The 21,351-nt window shown below is 38.5% G+C and overlaps 1 protein-coding gene across 1 annotated transcript in view; it reads right to left on the minus strand.

The window, feature by feature from the left end:
• Window positions 1–21,351, minus strand: part of adamts3 (ADAM metallopeptidase with thrombospondin type 1 motif, 3) — a 179,228-nt gene that overhangs the window by 74,732 nt on the left and 83,145 nt on the right. The window contains exons 7-8 of the mRNA XM_063017819.1: window positions 15,814–15,897; window positions 13,725–13,881 (exon numbers count right to left, since the gene is read on the minus strand). Coding sequence (XP_062873889.1) covers window positions 13,725–13,881; window positions 15,814–15,897 — 241 coding nt within the window. The remainder of the gene's footprint in view (window positions 1–13,724; window positions 13,882–15,813; window positions 15,898–21,351) is intronic.

The following is a 21,351-nucleotide window of genomic DNA, read 5'->3' on the forward strand; positions in this document are numbered from 1 at the left end:
TTGACCTACAAACCATTTACCATACGAACATTTTGGGTTACGAGCGATTTTCTTCAAGTTAACGTACGAACAAATTTCAGATTACGAACAAGTTGACTCCGACCGTCTCTCTCTCTGTGTATATACGTATATAGTGAGTGAACATTCGGACAGAGGACGGTGTTTTTCCGGTGTTTTCTTTATATTTTGTAAAATTCAATATCAAACGGGCCCAAAGGAGGTGCAAAGAAAGTGTAGTGGTGAGAAAATAAAAAAAATCTATTACTATAGAAAAAAAGAAGGAAATGTATTATGGTGTATGATACAGCACACGTACTGTACTGAACTGTGGTGTGTGTTTTTATGTACAGTACAGTACTACTGTGTATTGTTGTTTATTTTTGTTTATTACAGGAATGTCTATTCTATTATTTAAGATTAAGTGAAAATATACTTGTATTTATAACAAAAAAGACCATTTAAGACTTAAGAAATGTTAGGTAAGGGGGGGGGGGGGTTTGGGAGGTCTGGCACGGATTAATTCTATTTACATTATTTCTTATGGGAAAAACAGGTTTAACTTACGAACGTTTTGACTTAAGAACAGCCCTTCAGAACCAATTAAATTCGTAGGTAAAGGATTTACTGTATTAGAAGTATTATGGCTTTTATTGAACCCACAGATAGTGTGAATATAATTAATCATCAAGCCCATTATAAACAATTATGTGTGTTCTTTTTGATATAATTAATAATAAAAAGCTAAAAGTCGTTTAACTGCTTTTTTATCAAATCTCAGTGAGAGTAGAAATTTTAAGCTTGACAAAAGATTGGAAAAACATGTTAAACAGAAGATTAAACCTTAAATCAAGACACACCGTTAAATTCATGAAGCAAATAAATTGGTGTGACACGAGGTAGAGCAGAACAGGTGTTTTACTAATACTTTTATATTGTACACGGAGAAACTTTTTTATCTAAGTATTACTAATGTTTAATGTTAATTAAACTTCTATTCAGTCTAATCTTCACATAATGTCACTGATGTTTCTTTTCTTTTCTTGGATGAGTCCCAGAATTGCTTTTGCATGTGAGCAGGGAAATTACAGCCAAAATGTATAGCTTACAGAAAAAGATAGACCTACTGCTACTCTTTATATTAATTTATTTTCACTAAAGGCTTCAACCTGTTTAGGGTTGTGGTAGATCAAGCACCACCTGGAACCATATGGAACAGCGCAGAAATCCACCCTAGACAACAATCATTTACTCATTTACTTACTTATTCACAAAAGGCAAATCAGAGTAGCCAGAGGAAACCTATGCAGACACTGGGAAAACATATAAACCTGCGACCGGAAACCAGGATCCAACCTGGGTTCCAGAAACCGTGTGATGCACCCAACTCTCTGGCTGTACCACTCCACTACACATTGTATTCGTTTTGTTTTAAAGTGCATTTATCATGAAGTGCATCCTCGTAAAAAGCAGGAAATTAAGTCCGGAAGTCTTATACTAGTGTTGGTCTACTGGCTCTAACACTGAAAACTGTTTTGCTTGCTAATGTCAAGGAATTTGCAGCATAAAACTGTACAGATACACTATATTGCCAAGAGTATTCACTCACCCATCCAAATCATTGAATTCAGGTGTTCCAATCACTTCCATAGCCACAGGTATATTAAACCAAGCACCTACAACACTTTACAAACATTTGTGAAAGAATGGGTCGCTCTCAGGGGTTCAGTGAATTCCAACATGGTATCGTGATAGGATGCCACCTGTGCAACAAGTCCAGTCGTGAAATTTCCTCACTACTAAATATTCCACAGTCAACTGTCAAAAGTATTATAACAGAGTGGAAGCTATTGGAAATTACAGCAACTCAGCCACAAAGTGATCAGCCACATAAATGACAGAGCGGGGGGCAGTGGATGCTGAGGCGCATAGTGTGCAGAGGTCACCAACTTTCTGCAGAGTCAATCGCTACAGACCTCCAAACTTCATGTGGCCTTCAGATTATCTCAAGAACAGTGCGTAGAGAGTTTCATGGAATGGGTTTTCATGGCCGAGCAGCTGCATCCAAGCCTTACATCACCGAGTGCAATGCAAAGCGTCGGATGCAATGGTGTAAAGCACGCCGCCACTGGACGTGACGTTATGGTGTGGGGTTGGTTTTTCAGGAGTTGGGCTCGGCCAGTGAAAGGAACTCTTAATGCTTCAGCATACCAAGAGATTTTGGACAATTTCATGCTCCCAACTTTGAGGGAACAGTTTGGGGATGGCCCCTGCCTGTTCCAACATGACTGCGCACCAGTGCACAAAGCAAGACCATAATGACGTAGATGAGCGAGTTTGGTGTGGAAGAACTTGACGGGCCTGCATAGAGTCCTGACCTCAACACGATAGAACACCTTTGGGATGAATTAGAGCGGAGACTGCGAGCCAGGCCTTCTCGTCCAACATCAGTGTCTGACCTCACAAATGTGCTTCTGGAAGAATGGTCAAAAATTCCCATAAACCCACTCCTAAACCTTGTGGAAAGCCTTCCCAGAAGAGTTGAAGCTGTTATAGCTGCAAAGGGTGGGCCGACATCATATTAAACCCCATGGATTAAGAATGGGACGTCACTCAAGTTCATATGCGTGTGAAGGCAGACGAGCGAATACTTTTGGCAATACAGTGTATAATAAAAACACTTACATCCATTTTCTATGCATTATTTATTTTACACAACCATACAGAGCTTGCACCAGTTTGAGCTTCCTGACTGGCTGAAGGTTTAACAAGGTCATACCAAAAATTGTGGACTTAAATGGGACCCTTCTCATAACAAGACAAACAAAACAGAATATATATTTCTGTAAGGATGAAGTATGGAAAGTCAAAACTGTGTGTGAGTTTTCACACCACTTTAAGTAAACCAAACCTAAAAGAAAAACAACTAAAATGTACTCACTGTTTCTTATTATTTTTTGAAGTATTCCCACAGTGAGAACTCTAAGCCAAATGCTCTATGCTCAGTGACTGTATCAATCCCGACAGATGGGAGAAAGTAAGTTATCTTATGGTAAGCAGTCAATAAATCCTCACATTTGAAATAACACAAAAGCCCAGGACAGGCCCTGTTAAATCTCAAATAAACTAAAAGATATATTTTCTTGACAGAGCTGAGCCATAGGTTTGGGATATTTAATTCCCAGACCATTGACCCTGCAAAGATAATACACACAGAAAAAAATCTATATAAAAGCACTGAGGACAATTTGACATTTATGAAATCTTTCTCCACTGTAGAGGAAAGAACATTGTTCAAATTGTCTTATAAATACATAAAAGACGCTTAGCCCTTTGCTGACTTGGTAATGAGTTTATTTTGAGTCATGTCACACAGTAAGCATTTCAGCTTTACTGGTTTAATGTAACAGAAACATTTGTACTTGGATGAAATGATGATTTGTTTCAGTATCGTGTCTCTGTAATACTGATCACTGTTATATTCTCACTCACTTTCTTAAACGCTTATCCAATTATGGTCGCATGTGGGGGGGGGGGGTTGCTCACTGGAGCCTATCCCAGCTTTTTAATGGGCGCAAGGCACACAGTAACACCCTGGACGGGGCGCCAGTCCATCGCAGTTCGGACACACATACACACACACCAGTGGCGGCTGCTGGTCTTTCAAAGAGGGGAAGCTCATTGTCGGCTTACATCATAAAATTTGTCAATTTATTTATACATAAATTCTGCCCTCCGTTACTTTTCAAGAAAATGGCCTGTGATCCTATCGTACCAAGTAGGCGTCTTTTCCAGGGACTTGACCAGTGTCCTGAAACAAATACTATGAGTGTGTTTTATTTACACAATGAACAATGGAAATGGTCAAGTAATTTCACCAAGCAAATACCAAGAAATGGGTTGCAGTTTTCGACTTCACTCGCAAAATCCGCGATGGGACTGAAGCTCCCAGTGATTAAGTGATGTGTAGATCTCAAAATAGCTGTCAATCAAAATGGGATTCAGCCTTTTGACTAATCCTCCAATCATCTTGCAGAAGCTCCGCGTCCAGACTCACCCACAGCTCCATTCACCCCCAGAGACGCTCAGCGTCCGGGGCGGGAAAAACTCGTGGCATTTATCCAATGGCCGGCGAGTTTCGAAGCAATGAAAAAACTTTTCCATGCAGTCCCATTGAAGTGAATAGACGCTCAGCTTCTACGGGCAAATGCATTGACCCTACGGGAGTTAACAAAATCGAGTCAATCGATTTGTGACAAGTAGCTGATTCTGAACGAACTCGTCTTCGAGATGAACGTGTTCTAATGTATTTGTAGTCAAAGAAATGTTAACACAACTGTACATATTTGACCATTTAATTTTTGACATTTTAGGGGAAGCTGAGCTTCCCTTGCAGTCTTAGAGAAATCGCCACTGACACACACACACACCCATTTACCTATAGGGCAAATCAGTGTCTCAAATTAACCTGGACTGCATGTTTTTGGACTGGTGGGAAAACATGCAAACCCAGATTCATTAAAGTCTAATTCCAAATGAATAGTAGAACATTTAGGAACTGTTTGCAGTTTTTGCATGTTTCACTTGAACGTTTATTTAACAGATAAAAAGAGAAATAAATGATTTACAGTGTTTTCAATGACAGACTTGATTCTGATTCTGAAATATTAACAAATATAAAATTAATGCCTGCAACACATTCATAAAAGCTAGGACAGAGACATGTTTACTACTGGGTCACATCACCTTTTCCTTTCATTCCTTTGTAATCGTTCGGGAATCAAAGATAGTATTTGTTGCAGTTTTGCAAGTAAACTGTTTTGCTGTGCATTTTTGCTGTGTACTGTCCGTGGTCGCTTTTGTCTAATTCCCCTCTTAATGATGCATTTTGACAGATGGGGGAGGGATGGGTGATCAGCAGCTGGTTGCTGCTGCACCAGGAGACCAGCTGCCTGACTTGCTTTCTGTATACAGACTCATCACCGCTGGCTATGAGACCCACCACAGTGGTATCATCAGCAAACATGCAAACAGCAAACTTGAAGACACAACCATTGGTGTAGCGACCAGTACTGAAGGTCCGGGGGTCTGACAGGTTTTCCAGGCTGCATCTGTTATCTCTTGTTTGTCAGGAAGTCCATGATCCACCTGCTGATGGCATCTGGCACAGGCAGCTGATGCAGTTTGACCTGCGGCAGCTCTGGCACTATGATAATGAAAGCCAAGCTAAAGTCCACAAACAATAATCTAGCATGGGTTCCAGGACTGTCGAGATGCTGTAGCATGAACTGCAGGGCCAAGTTGACCACATCGTCAACAGACCTGTTTGCTCTGTACACGAACAAATGGGGATCCATCAGATAATTTGTAATGGCCTTCAGGTGGGCTGAGACCTTTATGACTACAGAGGTCAGGGCTACTGGCCTGTAGTCAGTAATGTTTATTTTTGGGGGGGACAGGAATGATGGTGGCATTGTAAAGCATTTGTTGAAAATATAGGTAAAAGTCAGCGCTAGTTTGTCACTGCAGTGTTGTAGGGTAGATGGAGAGACTCCGTCTGGCCCAGGATCTTTCCTTACCTTCTGTTAGCTGAAAAGCCGTCTTGTTAACTTCTTGCTCATTATTGGTGAGATAAGCAAGAGGTAGAGGTGAGAGAGCCAAGATGGGAAAGGAGGGTGGAAAGAGGCTGACGATTGTCCTCAGTGCATTCAATTCTGCAGTAGAACTTATTCAGGTGGTGGGTGAGTTCTCACCTTGTAGTCTGTGATCACTTCAAGGCTTCTCCAGACTGAAGTTGGGTTTTTAGCAGCAATGTGGCTTTTCAGCTTTTCTCAATATTTCTTTGTGCTGCTTTAAACCATTTCTCCAGCTTCTGTTTGGCATCTTTGAAGAGAACTATAGAGAAACGCATGCGTGATGATATGAGGCATTTTTATTAATGGTGTAACAATGATCCAAACAAAATGCCTATCTCGTGGCACAAGATGATAAGCAGTGAGTCCGGATTCCCTCTTTGTACTGTCATTATCTGATCGGCCAGCAGTTTCTTTGCGTCTCTCCTGCAGGTCCGGTAGAATGTAAACAGCTTTGGGATAGCAAAACGGTTTATAGTTGATGAAAAGTGATTTTAACAGTACTGTGACATCTTTACTCCAGTGTCTGTTGAAATAAAAATTTGTCCTCCTCCTCTGGTTTTGCTGCTGAGCTCCACGTCTCTGTTTGCTCTGTGCTGCTGGAATCTGGGGAGGTACAGCGTGCTGTCCGCAGTCAGCTCAGAAAGCCAGGTCTCTTTTGAAAAGTCTGCAAGTTTGCAAAAATAGTTTTTTTCCAGTTTGCTGTGCAGAGATCACAAATTAGAGAGAAACAAAGATGGTGTTTATTCTGCCACTGTGCTTCTCTAAGCTTCTCACCTTACTGAACCCAGTTTGCCGCTGACCTTTATAAAGTGCCTCCAATGAGACGAACTGTTTGATATGACGTAGTAAAAGCGACTCCTGCCGTATGAACAACGCTTAACATGAACAAAACTTAACGTGACTTATAGCGCTTTTCCACCAAAAGAACCATGGTTCTTGAACCGGTTCTGTTCAGGTTTCTTCGAACCTTGGCATTCTGTAGAGAACCGACACGCGTTTCCACCAGTTTTTGAGAACCAAGCTTGCGTCATCAACGGTGGGCGTTGCTTAGCGAAAGTTAAGAGTAGTAATATCATGGCGGAGTGTGTAGATTATGTGCGAGCATTTGTGCTGTTGTTACAGATTTTCATTTTTATGCAAAAAGCATCGATCAGCTGTTGGTGATGAGAAGATGTAGACGTGTTTGTCGCAGTTCCTTAGTTCATTGACGTGAGAAGCGTTTTGCGCTTCGCTTTCACCGCGACTCTCGGCGCAAATAGCCCGGCTCGGCTTGAGCGGTGAAACATCACTAAGATTCCACAACATGAATATCCATTTGTGTGAAATAACCATCAAATCCAATCTAAAATACAACATGTATCTGTGTTTAGCTGGATTTACTTCACGTGTGGTGTTTATGCAGCTCGGGGTTCTGAATCTTCCCGGGAGAGTCGAAAAAGCTTCACGTAAAAAAGCGTAACGTGACTGAATGTACTAAAAGTACGTCACAGAAACACTACATTTCTCACCGTTATTACTGGTTAAAAGTGCTCTGTACTGGTTATAAGTGCTCTGTACTGCCCAAATTCATCGGTTGTTGTTTTAGTACAACAAGCCACGTTACGCCTTATTTTTTTTATGTTAAGCGTTGTTCGTTCTGTCCGGGTCACTTTTACCGCCTCATATCACACAATTCATCTTTTTTAAAATATCTTTGAAAATATCAGCGGCAAACTGGCTCAAAATTTAATCAGGTGAACTTAAACAGGTGGTTTAGCAAAGCACCCAAACCTCCACACTTTGAAACGCCCACCGATTACGTCACGGTTCGCGCTGAAAAACCAAATATTCCCTGGTGCCAGATTGGCCCGCTAGTTCGCTCTCTGGAACCTCTTTTTTTTCGGTGGAAAAACACGCGGAACCGGTTCAAAATCAAGTTCGCGAACCAGAACCGAAACCATTCCGCGTCGGTGGAAAAGGGGTATTATTGTACTAAAACTACAACCGAGGAATTTAATTAGTGGGGAGAGCATATGAGCAGTAATTATTAAGAGATTTTCAGTGTTCCTATGTGGTTCTTTTAGTACATTAAATAATTTAGCTTTTTTAACGATAAGCGTTTTAGACTCTCTTAGAAAAGCTGATTCTCACAATTTCTCAGCACACCGATTTATAACACAAGTTTAAAAGTGAAACAGTGAGGAAAATCCAGCTAAACATAGATGTATGTGGATGCTTTTAGAGGGGATTTGATGATTATTTTACACAAATGAGTATTCGTGTCGTGGTGCACTTTGATGACGTTTTACCTCATTGTTCAAGTCAAGCCCTGAGCAAAGGTTTGGGCAAGGGCTCGCGTCTCATGTGAATGCACACTAACGCTTTTATCTCTGTTTATCTTAGCGCAGTTAATGTACAGTTTAAAAGTAGTAGCATTATTGAAGTCAGTAAGAAAAAAACAAATTATTAAAGTTTATTGTAAGCTTGTGTGTTTCTGCACATTGTCCTAAAAAGCTTAAAATAGCAATTTTTCACAACCCTCTTTAAATAACTTTTTAAATTACAGCTTTCAAAATCTCAGTAAGGCTATCTTGTTCACATTACTTGTTCGTTGACAGTGAAATAATGCAGTCCAGTAAAGAATGACAAATTACATTCTGAGAAATCTGAGTTAAGAAATAGCTGAGCCAAAAAGACAGAAATAAACCTTTTGAGGGCTTCACATAACCAGAGCCTAATAAAAAAAGCTTTCTTAAACTGTGTTTTCATTTCTGCATGTAAACAGAACAGGGTTAACGGAGAACAAATCTCAGTTGTTATTATAAGCTGCAGGCAGAGTTTATTCTTTGTCCTCTAAAAATAACAAATAAATAATAGAATTAAAGCTACAGCAAATATTTAATAAAGTAAATAAGATAATAAGGACATTTGACGAAGAACACTTCAGGATGAATGACTATTGTTCAGTGCATGGGTTAATTTTCTCTATATTGTCTTATTTACACTATAATCATACTGTCAAAGCACAGTTTTCTGCCTTGCCTTTTGTGCACAGGGCTTAAGGATTTTATATTTTATATATTTTTGTTTATTTTATGGACTGTGGATTTTAAAATCCCTGCTGGACTATTCTTTGACACGTTTTTTTCATATAGCGACAAACCTCACGCTATCCTTGCTTGTAAATTCCCCCTCAAACAAACACACACACACACACACACACACACACACACACACACACACTGAAATGGAGTTTGCCAAGTTGGTCAGATGTTCTCAAAGTAACATTAAAACAGGTCTGCCATAAATTAGAAGCTGTTGGAACAAACACCGATCAGCCATAACATTATGACCACCTCCTTGTTTCTACACTCACTGTCCATTTTATCAGCTCCACTTACCATATAGCACTTTGTAGTTCTACAATTACTGACTGACATGGTGGTGGTGTGTTAGTGTTGTGTTGTGCTGGTATGAGTGGATCAGACAGCAATGCTGCTGGAGTTTTTAAACACCTCACTGTCACTGCTGGACTGAGAATTGTCCACCAACTAAAAATATATCCAGCCAACAGCACCCCGTGGGCAGCGTCTTGTGACCGCTGATGAATGTCTAGAAGATGACCAACTCAAACAGCAGCAGTAGATGAGTGATTGTCTCTGACTTCACATCTACAAGGTGAAACAACTAGGTAGGAGTGTCTAATAGAGTGGACAGTGAGTGGACACGGTATTTAAAAACTCCAGCAGTGCTGCTGTGTCTGATCCACTCATACCAGCACAACACACACTAACACACCACCACCATGTCAGTGTCACTGCAGTGCTAAGAATCATCCACCACCTAAATAATACCTGCTCTGTGGGGGTCCTGTGGGGGTCCCGACCATTGAGGAACAGGGTGAAAGGGGGCTAACAAAACATGCAGAGAAACAGATGGACTACAGTCAGTAATTGTAGAACTACAAAGTGCTTCTATATGGTAAGTGGAGCTGATAAAATGAACAGTGTGTTTAGAAACAAGGAGGTGGTTTTAATGTTATGGCTGATCAGTGTATATGCTTAGAAGCTACTGTGAAAAAAGATGCACCTGCTCCAAAGACACCTTACAGCTTGATTTGCTGGAAAAAACAGACAGAGCTGTTTTTTTTTCCCTTTTGCACAGAAATTTTTTACTAATAATGTCAACAAGACTCAAACATGTCTCACGCGTGTTTCACTAGCTTCTATTCATTATTTTCATGTGCAGCCCGCATCTTCTAATAAAAAAAGAACCCAAGCTGAAGCAGAAGTGAAGCGTTTAACAATTTCACTTAACCGAACAAAGACAATGGCATACTGTAAAAAGCATGCATGACAGCAAGCAGCAATCAAAATAATTTATTCACATGTGGATTTACTTCTGAAAATGTATGAGCAAACTTCTTATAAAGGTCTTGACTAGCAAAAAATTGAGAAAGCAGACAAGGTATTACATTACATGTCCAGCATTTAGCACACATTTTTACAAAAAGTGACTTACAGTGGTGATCAGACACAATCCAAGCAATTAGGGGTCGCTCAAGGGCCCAACAGTGGCAACTTGTTTTTTGGTGGAGCACTGAGCTACTGAAAACCAACCAATTACAAAGTGCCTGAATACTTTAACTCATAGTCACTTATTTCTTCTCTTTTTATTTTTAAATTAATTAAATTGTCAAGAAGCATTGGTAGAACCCCAAATCAGATAAAGTTAGGACAGCATGGAAAATGCAAATAATACATTTACTTTGACTTTTATTTAATTGCAGACAGTTTGAACCCAATATATTTCATGTTTTATCTGCTCAACTTCATTTCATTTAATAATAAACATCCATTCCTGCATTTCATGCCTGCAACACATCCCAAAAAAAGTAAAGCATTTACCACTTTGTATTGTTGCCATTCTTTTTCACCACACTTAAAACGTTTTGGCACAGAGGAGACCAAGTGATTTAGTGTTTCAGCTTTTATTTTGTCTCATTCTTCCTGCAAACATGTCTTAAGATGTGCAACAGTACGGGGTCGTCGTTGTCGCATTTTTCGTTTCAAAATTCTCCACATTCTCTATTAGAAACAGGTCAGGACTGCAGGCAGGCCAGGCCAGTACCTGTTCCCTCTTCTTCCGCACCCATGCCTTGTAATGTGTGCAGCATGTGGTTTTGCATCGTCTTGTTGAAAAATGCATGGACGTCCCTGGAAAAGATGACGTCTTGAAGGCAGCATATGTTGCTCTAAGATCTCAATGTACTTTTCTGCATTAATGCTGACATCACAGAAGTGTAAATGACATTTGCCAAAGGCACTGACACAGCCCCATACCATGACAGACCCTGGTTTTTGGACTTGTTGCTGATAACAGTCTTGATGGTCCTTTCTGTCTCTGGTCCGGAGCACGCGACGTCCATTTTTTCCAAAAAAGACCTGGAATGCTGATTCATCTGACCACAATACACGTTTCCACTGTGTGATGGTCCATCCTAGAGGCCTCAGAGCCCAGAGAAGTCAACGCCGCTTCTGGAAATGGTTAACATAAGTCTTCTTTTTTGCACGGTAAAGTGGTATTTGTGCATGTAACTCTGTATTGTAGTGCTTGACAAAGGTTTGCCAAAGTAATCCCTCACCCATGTGGTTATATCAGCTATTGTTGAGTGGCGGTTCTTGATGCAGTGGCGTCTGAGGGATCGAAGATCACGGGCGTTCAGCTTAAGCTTGCATCCTTGGCCTTTATGCACTAAAATTCCTCCCAATTCCTTGAATAGTTTAATGATATTATGCACTGTAGAGGGAAAATATGCAAATCCCTTCCAATCTTTCTTTGAGGTACATTGTTTTTAAACATTTCAATCATTTTCTCACACATTTGTTAACAAACTGGAGATCCTCTGATCATCTTTGCTTATTAAAGACTCAGCCTTTCCTGGATGCTGCTTTTGTACCAAACCATGATTACAATCGCCTGTTGACATCACCTGTTTGGAATCACATCATTATTTAGTTTTTTCACCTCATTACACCCAACTTCACCCAACTTTTTTTGGAATGTGTTGCAGGCCTAAAATGCAGGAATGGAGGTATATTAACAAATGAAATGAAGTTGAGCAGACAAAACATTAAATATCTTGAGTTCAAACTGTCAATCAAATAAATCAAATGCAAAAAAAAATGCAATCAAATAAAAGTCAAAATAAATGTAAGGAACACTGCAATTTTATTTTATTTGCATTTTCCATCTGTCCCAACTTTTTCTGATTTGAGGTTGTACATTTTTGTGGACCAGCTTGTGGACAATCAGATATAAACAGTTGATGTATAAGGGAAAGCTGGCAGCTCAGAAATTGATTATATGTTGTGTTAGGATTACAGGTACTGAGATTAATGGTAAAAAGCTAAAAGACTTAGAAAATTAGACTTAGAAACTTAGTGTTAATCAGAACTTTTTATTAATGATTTAATTTCTAGAAGTGGATTTAATTGGAATTTAGGCAGTTATTTTCCAAAAACACTCATCAGCACAAACATTTCACTTCTGTAATTAGATTTAATAAAACTCAGCCCACGTACGAACATTTGATATATTTTGCAATTAAATGCTAATTTACTTTTAATGAAATGAATCATGTTTTCTACTAACAGACTTTTTACATCTTTAAAAAAGTACTGAACATAATGTTTTAAACAAATAATAAGAAAATAAATTGCAATCTGAAATATTCAACCCTCCAAAGAAACTAAGGACTTATAACTGCAGACTTCCTGTCTTTATTCGTTAAATAATGAAGCAAATAAAGAAAGAAAATAAATGATGTAGCATGTTACCATCATATTTTGTTAATACTACCACGTCACAATTATTTAACCCCTACACAATATTGCTGATATTAAAACCTACTGCTAGTCAGACAGGGGTTTTTGTAGCTGTTGGTCCTGGATTCTGTAAAGTTGCTTTGAGACAATGTCTATTGTAAAAAGCGCTATATAAATAAAGTTGACTTGACTAGTCGTTATGACCTAAAGCTGGGTTACAACATGATTAAACAACCCTTTATTTCTTTCAGCTATGATGTTCTTATATCCATTGCCTTTTGGTGCAATAAAATATAACACATTTCCATGACCATGAACATTTCCACAGACACCACTGGGCATAGTGTTCCAAAGTTTCAATCTTATGGCACAGCAGCAAACCTGCCAGGCTGTTGGAGAAAGCTCAAGATTTTATCCCAGTGTTACTACAAAAGACTAAGGATAAGCCGATAAAGGCTGGGACAACTGTTAGTTACAACCATAAGATCACCTTAGAGCCAGTGACTTCATGGTCACACTCCACGGTGTATGCCCTACTTGACCAAAAAGCACATGAAGGGTCAGCTGGAATACAACAGAAAGAATTTGGACATGCCTCCAATGTTCTGGGACACAGTTTGTATGGATAGACGAAGCTGTTTGGCCATATGGATCAGTGGTTTGTCTAGTGCTTATAACCAGAAAACTATTATCCACACAGTTAAGCATGAAAGGGGGTTAGTGATGATGTGGGGATGTTTTGTGCTGTAAAAACTGGCAGTCTTGACTTTGTGACTGACATCATAAATTAACAGAAATACCAATGGATTTTAAGGTGGAATGTTATGCGTTTTGTGGTGAAATTTTGCCTTTTTAGTAAAGCAGAGATATTTAAATAAAGTAGTTGCTGCACAAAAGCCCCCAAACCTTAATGAGCTGGAAGATTTTGTACGAGAATAAAGGGTGAAGATTCCTCAAGCAGAAGAGAGGTGACAGGAGCTTGTTAGCACTTACTGAAACCACTTATTAGAGGTTACCAAGGCAAAAGGATGTTCTACTTTGTACAAAGGCTGGGGTTTAATAACAGTGCCCATGGACAACTATCAAAAGAACTTAAATGATAATTGCTTGTATACATCAATAAATAATATTACTCTGTTTACAGAGACTTCTTGTATATTTTCATTTAATTTTATACACATCACCTTAATATTTCAGAATGCAACTCAGCTCCAACTATATTTTTTTTGCAAATAAAAAAAACTAGAAAGGTTTAAATAGAGGAGCCATGGGCTGGTACTTGTACCTTGCATGCCAGTAGGGCCAAAGCCTTGGCGTGTAAGAAAGATGGCATGGTCATGATGCTCAGAGTGTTCAGGGTCCTCCTTCTGCTGCACGAATGCCCAGCGGCACACATTCTCCAGACTTCTGGATGGGTTACCACGTTCAATAAGGCTAATAGACTGAGGACAGAAGTAACAAAACAACACATGATGGCAAATGTAAGGGTCATCAACCCTTCAAGCCTGTCACAATTGCTACAGTTATGTCTATTCATGTAAGTTAATATGACTGTAATAATTTGAAATGAATGCACTAAGTCTGGTTCCACTGTAGCTTTTTCCATTTCCCTACTGTAATTCCTCTGCTTACTGTTGAACAAGAACAGCCCAGACTAGCACCCACCCCCTTGTTTACAAACCCGGCGGTAGGTTGCATTTCTTAATGCATCGGTGGGATGTGTTAAGTAACAAAAGTTTCCAAAGTGCTACAAAGCCCATGTGGCAGCATTTATAACAGTAGCGTGTTTCTCAATCAGTGCTGTCACGTACATTAAACAGTGGTTTTCAGGCTGAGATTTAAACTACATTTAAACTGGTTGTAAGTTTGACTTTTATATTGCTAGAACTAGGTCTCTGCCACAGGTAGAGGACAGACAAATTAAAAAAATGCCATATCATTGGAATCCAATTATTTCTTATAATAAGATAATAAAAAGGTGTCAATCATTTTGTCTAGTCTATTTCCGAAGAGCTGTGTGGAATATCAGATTTTACATTTATTCTCAGCTTTTATTGTGTTGTTCTAATGCACACATGTAAATGTGAATATCAAAGAATTTGTAAATAAAACCATTTTCTGAGAGAAGGGTGTCAATGATATTGGTCCTGACTGAATATATAATTGTTAATCATTGTTACAAATTTGTGCACAAAATGAAACAAGCTAGCATAATTTTAACTTTTTATCATGTATTATCTTGCACAACCCTTAATGCTCTATATTAAGTGTTATGCTGAGGAGTGATGGCTGGTTTAAAAGATCTCAACCTGCAGAATTTTTAAGTTTACATCAGGTTTAACTTGGAAAGTAGTTGGAAAAGCCCCAGTGTTTCATGTAAAATGTTACAAATGTTGCAGAATGTAAATGAGTGCCGTGTTTTCACAGACTAGGTTTAAAAGTATATTATTAGTAATATACACCGATAAGCCATAACATTATGACCACCTCCTTGTTTCTACACTCACTGTCCATTTTATCAGCTCCACTTACCATATAGAAGCACTTTGTAGTTCTACAATTACTGACTGTAGTCCATCTATTTCTCTACATACTTTTACTCTGTTCTTCAATGGCCAGGACCCCTACAGGACCACTACAGAGCAGGTATTATTTAGATGGTGGATCATTCTCAGCACAGCAGTGACACTGACATGGTGGTGGTGTGTTAGTGTGTGTTGTGCTGGTATGAGTGGATCAGACACAGCAGTGCTGATGGAGTTTTTAAACACCTCACTGTCACTGCTGGACTGAGAATTGTCCACCAAACAAAAATATATCCAGCCAACAGCACCCCGTGGGCAGCGTCCTGTGACCACTGATGAAGGTCTAGAAGATGACCAACTCAAACAGCAGCAATAGATGAGTGATCATCTCTGACTTTACATCTACAAGGTGGACCAACTAGGTAGGAGTGTTTAATAGAGTGGACAGTGAGTGGACACGATATTTAAAAACTCCAGCAGCGCTTCTTTGTCTGATCCACTCATACCAGCACAACACACACTAACACACCAGCACCATTTCAGTGTACCTGCTCTGTGGTGGTCCTGTGGGGGTCCTGACCATTGAAGAGCAGGTTAAAAGCAGACTAAAAAAAGTATGTAGAGAAACAGATGGACTACAGTCAGTAATTGTAGAACTACAAAGTGCTTCTATATGGTAAGTGGAGCTGATAAAATGGACAGTGAGTGTAGAAACAAGGAGGTGGTTTTAATGTTATGGCTTATTGATTTTCAAAACAGAGCAACACTCCTGTCAACAATGCCACTGTTTATCATCCTGCTCTTAGTTCATCAGAAGTTTTAGCAGTCAGTGTAAAAAAGTGAACTTACCTTTGCATAGCCAAGCATGATCATTCTCACCAGAACTACGTTGATGTGCACATCAAGTGACTCATCATGGTATATCTCATTCACCTGCAATTACAAAAAAAAAGAGACATACACAAGTTATACACAACAACAAACATGTCCAGTCTAGAGTAAGGGTGTTAATTTTACTTTCTCTTTAACATAATAATTAACATTCTGCAAACCTGTGAGGAACCCAGACCTGTTCAGACACTAAATAAGCTGAATATTTATACTCATGGTAAAGCCTTATAGCTTTGTAAACACAGACTCAGTAAATCACCATCTTACTAAACACAGTTAAAATTTATATTAATGTACAACAAGGATTTAGCCATGAATTACACATTGGGGAGGACCAAATATACAGGGTGTGTGTGTGTGTGTGTGTGTGTGTATCACTAATCCTAACATTACCCAAAGCTAGTGAGAATATGTTAATTTATAATTGTTATATCATTATATGGGGGGGGGGGGGGGGGGGGGGGGGGGGGCTCATAACATGTACAATATTTCTATTCTTATTTAATCTTTAAAAGACTAATGTTAGCAGACTAGACATTTTAGTATTCTCTTTAAAACAGACTCATTTGTTTATAAGAAAAAATTATATATGTTATATATAAGCCAGAGTGAGTGCTCCTTTCGGCTTTTGCCGTCAGATGATATAGGTATTTTCCAGCAAATCATTTACAGTTTTAGTTTTTAGAGCTAGCATGTAAATACTGTTTGAATTAAGCTTACCGACCTTTAAACACAATGTAAAGTATTTAACCAATTAAGTTAGTATTTTTTTTGTGCTAGCTTACACAGTTTCCACTCCTGTCTAGTTTGGGTGATTTTTTCTTGTTAGTGTCTATAACTGAAACCCTCTATATAACTGTGTTTGTCCTTTGCCAAGCCTTGTATAAAAAAACAAGTTCTGAGCCATGATTGTAGCAGGATTGTTTTAGTTTATAAAAACTGAAGTGCACATTTTAATGAATAAGACAAATTGAATAAAATAAATAATAATAATAGCAATAACATACTGAAAAAAGAGGAGTTTTAAGCTGAGCTTTGAAAAGGAAAAGTAAGTGACACTCATGTAGAGACAGTTATGTAATCTTGGGACAGAGAAAACCCCTGTATCAGAGGACCTAATTGTTGTGGCAGAGGAATAGGCATTAAGCTAATAGGCTGGTCCTGTATCTTAGCAGATGCTATTTGGGGATGGCATGTACAAAAACACATAATGATACATTATTCTTACAGAGTACTAACTCTACCCCCTAATAATATGACGGTAATAAATATTTAATAAGTGGATAGATATAAATATATGTAAAAGACAAATTAGCATTAAGAAAGCCATACAAATTCAATATCTCATAAATCATGCATTAGATGGAGAAGCACTGAGTAAACAGGTGTGTCTTAGGTTTTGACAAAAGACTTGTGCAGGCTCTGAGATGTTGAGGTAGCGAGAGAGTGTTTGGGCACACACAAGATTATTTAGTAGGAGGATAATAATCATAATAAAGAATTCCTACATCAAAAGATCTCAGTGCACATGCTGGTGTTGATGAGCCTAAATATTCATCGAGGTAACAGAGGCAAATCCATGTACTGCTTTTTTTATTATTATAATTTCCTGAGTTCTTTTCCACAGTAAGCTGTTGAAGAACAGGAGAGATATGGGCTAATTTCCTAGTGTGAGTGACAAGCCGGGAAGCAGAGTTTTGAATGTTTTGCCATTTTAAATATTTAGAAGGGAGACCAGAGAAAAGTAAATTACAATAATCCAAACGTGAAATGATGAACACATGTTGAAAGCTGAGAGAAGCACAGAGACGAGTGATGTTATGGATGTAATGAAAGCCGAATTTGGATACTAAAATAATATGATTGGAGAGAAAGTACAGAGCCAGTAATGACTCAGAGGTGTTTGGCAGTAATAGAGAGAGTTAATGTAACACCATCAGGGTTAAAAGAAAGATCTTTAGCCTTGGCACGAGCAGCCCAAGACCCTATCAGTGTCATTCAGTTTTATTACAGTTTAGGTTTTAATTAATGATATCTAGTATTTAATGAGTTGTGAACAGTTAATCAGATCAATAGTAAAGTAAATTTGGAAGTCATCGGTGTAATAATAAATATTTAAACCATTCTTGCAAAATACAGAGCCAAGCAATAGCAATACACTGATCAGCCATAACATTAAAACCACCTCCTTGTTTCTACACTCACTGTCCATTTTATCAGCTCCACTTACCATATAGAAGCACTTTGTAGTTCTACAATTACAGACTGTAGTCCATCTGTTTCTCTACATAACTTTTTAACCTGCTTTTACTCTGTTCTTTAATGGTCAGGACCCCCACAGGACCACCACAGATCAGGTATTATTTAGATGGTGGATCATTCTCAGCACTGCAGTGACAATGACATGGTGGTGGTGTGTTAGTGATATGAGTGAATCAGACACAGCAGCGCTGCTGGAGTTTTTAGATACCGTGTCCACTCACTGTCCACTCCTACCTTAGACACTCCTACCTAGTTGGTCCACCTTGTAGATGTAAAGTCAGAGACGATCGCTCATCTTATTGCTGCTGTTTGAGTTGGTCATCTTCTACACCTTCATCAGTGGTCACAGGACGCTGCCCACGGGGTGCTGTTGGCTGGATATATTTTTGGTTGGTGGACTATTTTCAGTCCAGCAGTGACAGTGAGGTGTTTAAAAAATTCCATCAGTGCTGCTGTGTCTGATCCACTCATACCAGCACAACACACACTAACACACCACCACCTATCAGTGTTACTGCAGTGCTGAGAATGATCCACGACCCAAATAATACCTACTCTGTGGTGGTCCTGTGGGTCCTGACCATTAAAGAACAGCAGGAAAGGGGGCTAACAAAGCATGCAGAGAAACAGATGGACTACAGTCAGTAATTGTAGAACTACAAAGTGCTTCTATATGGTAAGTGGAGCTGATAAAATGGACAGTGTGTGTAGAAACAAGGAGGTGGTTTTAATGTTATGGCTGATCAATGTAAATAATAAACAAAAAAGGAACTAAAATTGATCCCTGTGGTATACCCTGATAGACTGGAGGTGAGTTGGATTTGAATTTTACAATAGAAATAAACTGCTGCCTTCCAGTAAGGTAAGATTTTAACCAGGCTAAGGCAGTGTGTGACAGGATAATACAATATTGTGGTTAACTGTGTCAAATGCAGCACTTAGAGCTTAGAGATGTTAAATATTAATAAGACCCGCAGCTGCAGAGCAGAGATCACTGACCAGCCTTAAAAGCCTGTCTCTGTACAGTGACGGTAGCGGAAACCTAATTAAATAGACTCAAGGCACTGGCATACATCTGACCTTTAGGTAAGCAGCCAGTCGTATGTTCACATTAGAGCTGGATGATATTTTCAGGAGGGTAATGTCAATATTTATATTGGTTAATCTTAATCACATCATAGAATGTACAGTGCTGGGGAAAAAAAGGATTTCCCTCTTCCTATTTTTTCTTCTATTTTTAAGCTAATTTGTAACATTTATGTTTCAGATGTTTTAACTAATTTTAATAAAAGATAAAGACAACATGATAAAACAATAATGCAGCTTTTGAATGATCATTCAATTTATAGAAGATAAAAACATGCTGTGATTTTTTTTACATCACGTTGGAGAAACTTTGGCCCACTCTTCTTTGCAGGTTTGTTTCTCAAGGGGATTTAAGTCAAACCTTAAATCAGCCACTCCAAAACCTTTCATTTTGCCACTTCGGGTCATTCAGAGGTAGAATTGTTCGTGTGCTTATGATATAACCCAACTATAATCCAACTTCACTGCACCCAACTAGCACTCCTGTTTTCTTCAGTTTTCTTCATTTGTGGATAATGGCTCTCACTGTGGTTCGCTGAAATCCCAAAGCCTTAGCAATGCCTTTGTAAATCAGATTTTAATGATTTTGTTTTCCATCTGTAACTGAATCTCTTTAAGACCTTCTAGCCTGTTTCAAACTGTCACACACATTCTATTTAAATGATGCCGAGATTTAACAGTTCTAACTGACACAACTGGCGATGAACGTAGGAGAAAGGGTTGAACAAAGGATTCTCCTGCTTGCTGCTGTGTACAGCCATCACTGTGACTGGCTGAGGTGCCGCATGAGTGGTGGAAGGATTTGGGAAGGCAGGGTTGTATGCAACAGACGATTAAGAAAGCAACACGGTATTGGATACTGAAAACATCTGGATTGGAATATAAAGGGGAAAGAATTTGAGAAGCGTGATGTATTGGGCTCAGGTCCACAACAAATTTCATTTGACATTTTGGTTATAAGGGAATGAAAATATCCTAGAAAACGTAAACATGTAAGGTAATATCTTTATTTATTTTTTTGATTTGTTGTTGTTAGATGCTCTGACTCTGTATACTGACCCTCACACTAGAGTAAGAATGAGAGTAAGTGCAATGCCACACTGTTCCACGTGATACATTTCTGGCAAGGGTCTCTTACTTTTAAACCTCTCACAAGCAAGAAAAAAAAAAACACATGAGGAGAGTAAATCAATGGTGTTTATAGGTGTGGCTGCCCAATGACTAAAAGCCCTGCATGATGAAAAGACCACAGTGTTGAGCTGGTAATACAGGGATCCTTTAAACACTAGCTGTTTTTTTTTTCTTACTTACTAAAGCTACAACACTGCCGTGTGGTTCAGTGGAGAAATACAACTTTTACTCCCTACATTCCCAGATGTTGCTACATTTAGACTTGGCATTATTTTAAAGTGTCTGAGGACTAGTCATTTAAAATAAAACCAACATTATGAAATATACTATAGAGACCTTAAAGAAGTTATGAAAGCATTTTATGGCCACTGTAAAAAAAAAATCCAAATAGCAGACTTATTTATATATAAATTAATGTCATATTTTTTTGTATTGTTTACAGTATAAGGTTGTAAAATGATTAGAATAAAGTGGGATTATTACCAGTAAAAGTCACAATATTATTAGCATGGGTGTGGAAAAGGAAGATAGCAACCTCCTTGTGTTAAGTCTGGGTGCTGAGGAGTTGGTAAAGTTGTACTTTTAAACCGGTTTCACGGCTAACATTAGCCTACTTTTTCCACAAATATTGTGACTTTACTCTTGTAACTTTATGGCGTTAATCTCAAAATATTATGACTTTCTAAAAAAGTCTATTCTAAAAAATACAATACAATACAAAGTTCTACAATTTTTATTTATTTATTTATTATTTTTTGTGGCCCTGAAAATAGATTCCTGAATAGTATAAGTTAGCAAACAAATATGAGACCTATACAAAGTCATAATGCCATCCCATAATAATAGAATAGCGTGCTACTTTAATTCCAAACAAGTTTAGACAGTATGTAAAATACAAATTAAAACAAAAAGCAGTAAACTGTACGTTTACTTTGACCTGTAAAGCAAACAGTACCAAAAACCAAGCTACTTAATGTTTTACCACATTAACTTTTTTTGTAAATTTATGCTTGATTA

The sequence above is a fragment of the Trichomycterus rosablanca genome, chromosome 21 (assembly GCF_030014385.1).
Source record: "Trichomycterus rosablanca isolate fTriRos1 chromosome 21, fTriRos1.hap1, whole genome shotgun sequence".
In the NCBI taxonomy this organism is placed as follows: Eukaryota; Metazoa; Chordata; class Actinopteri; order Siluriformes; family Trichomycteridae; genus Trichomycterus; species Trichomycterus rosablanca.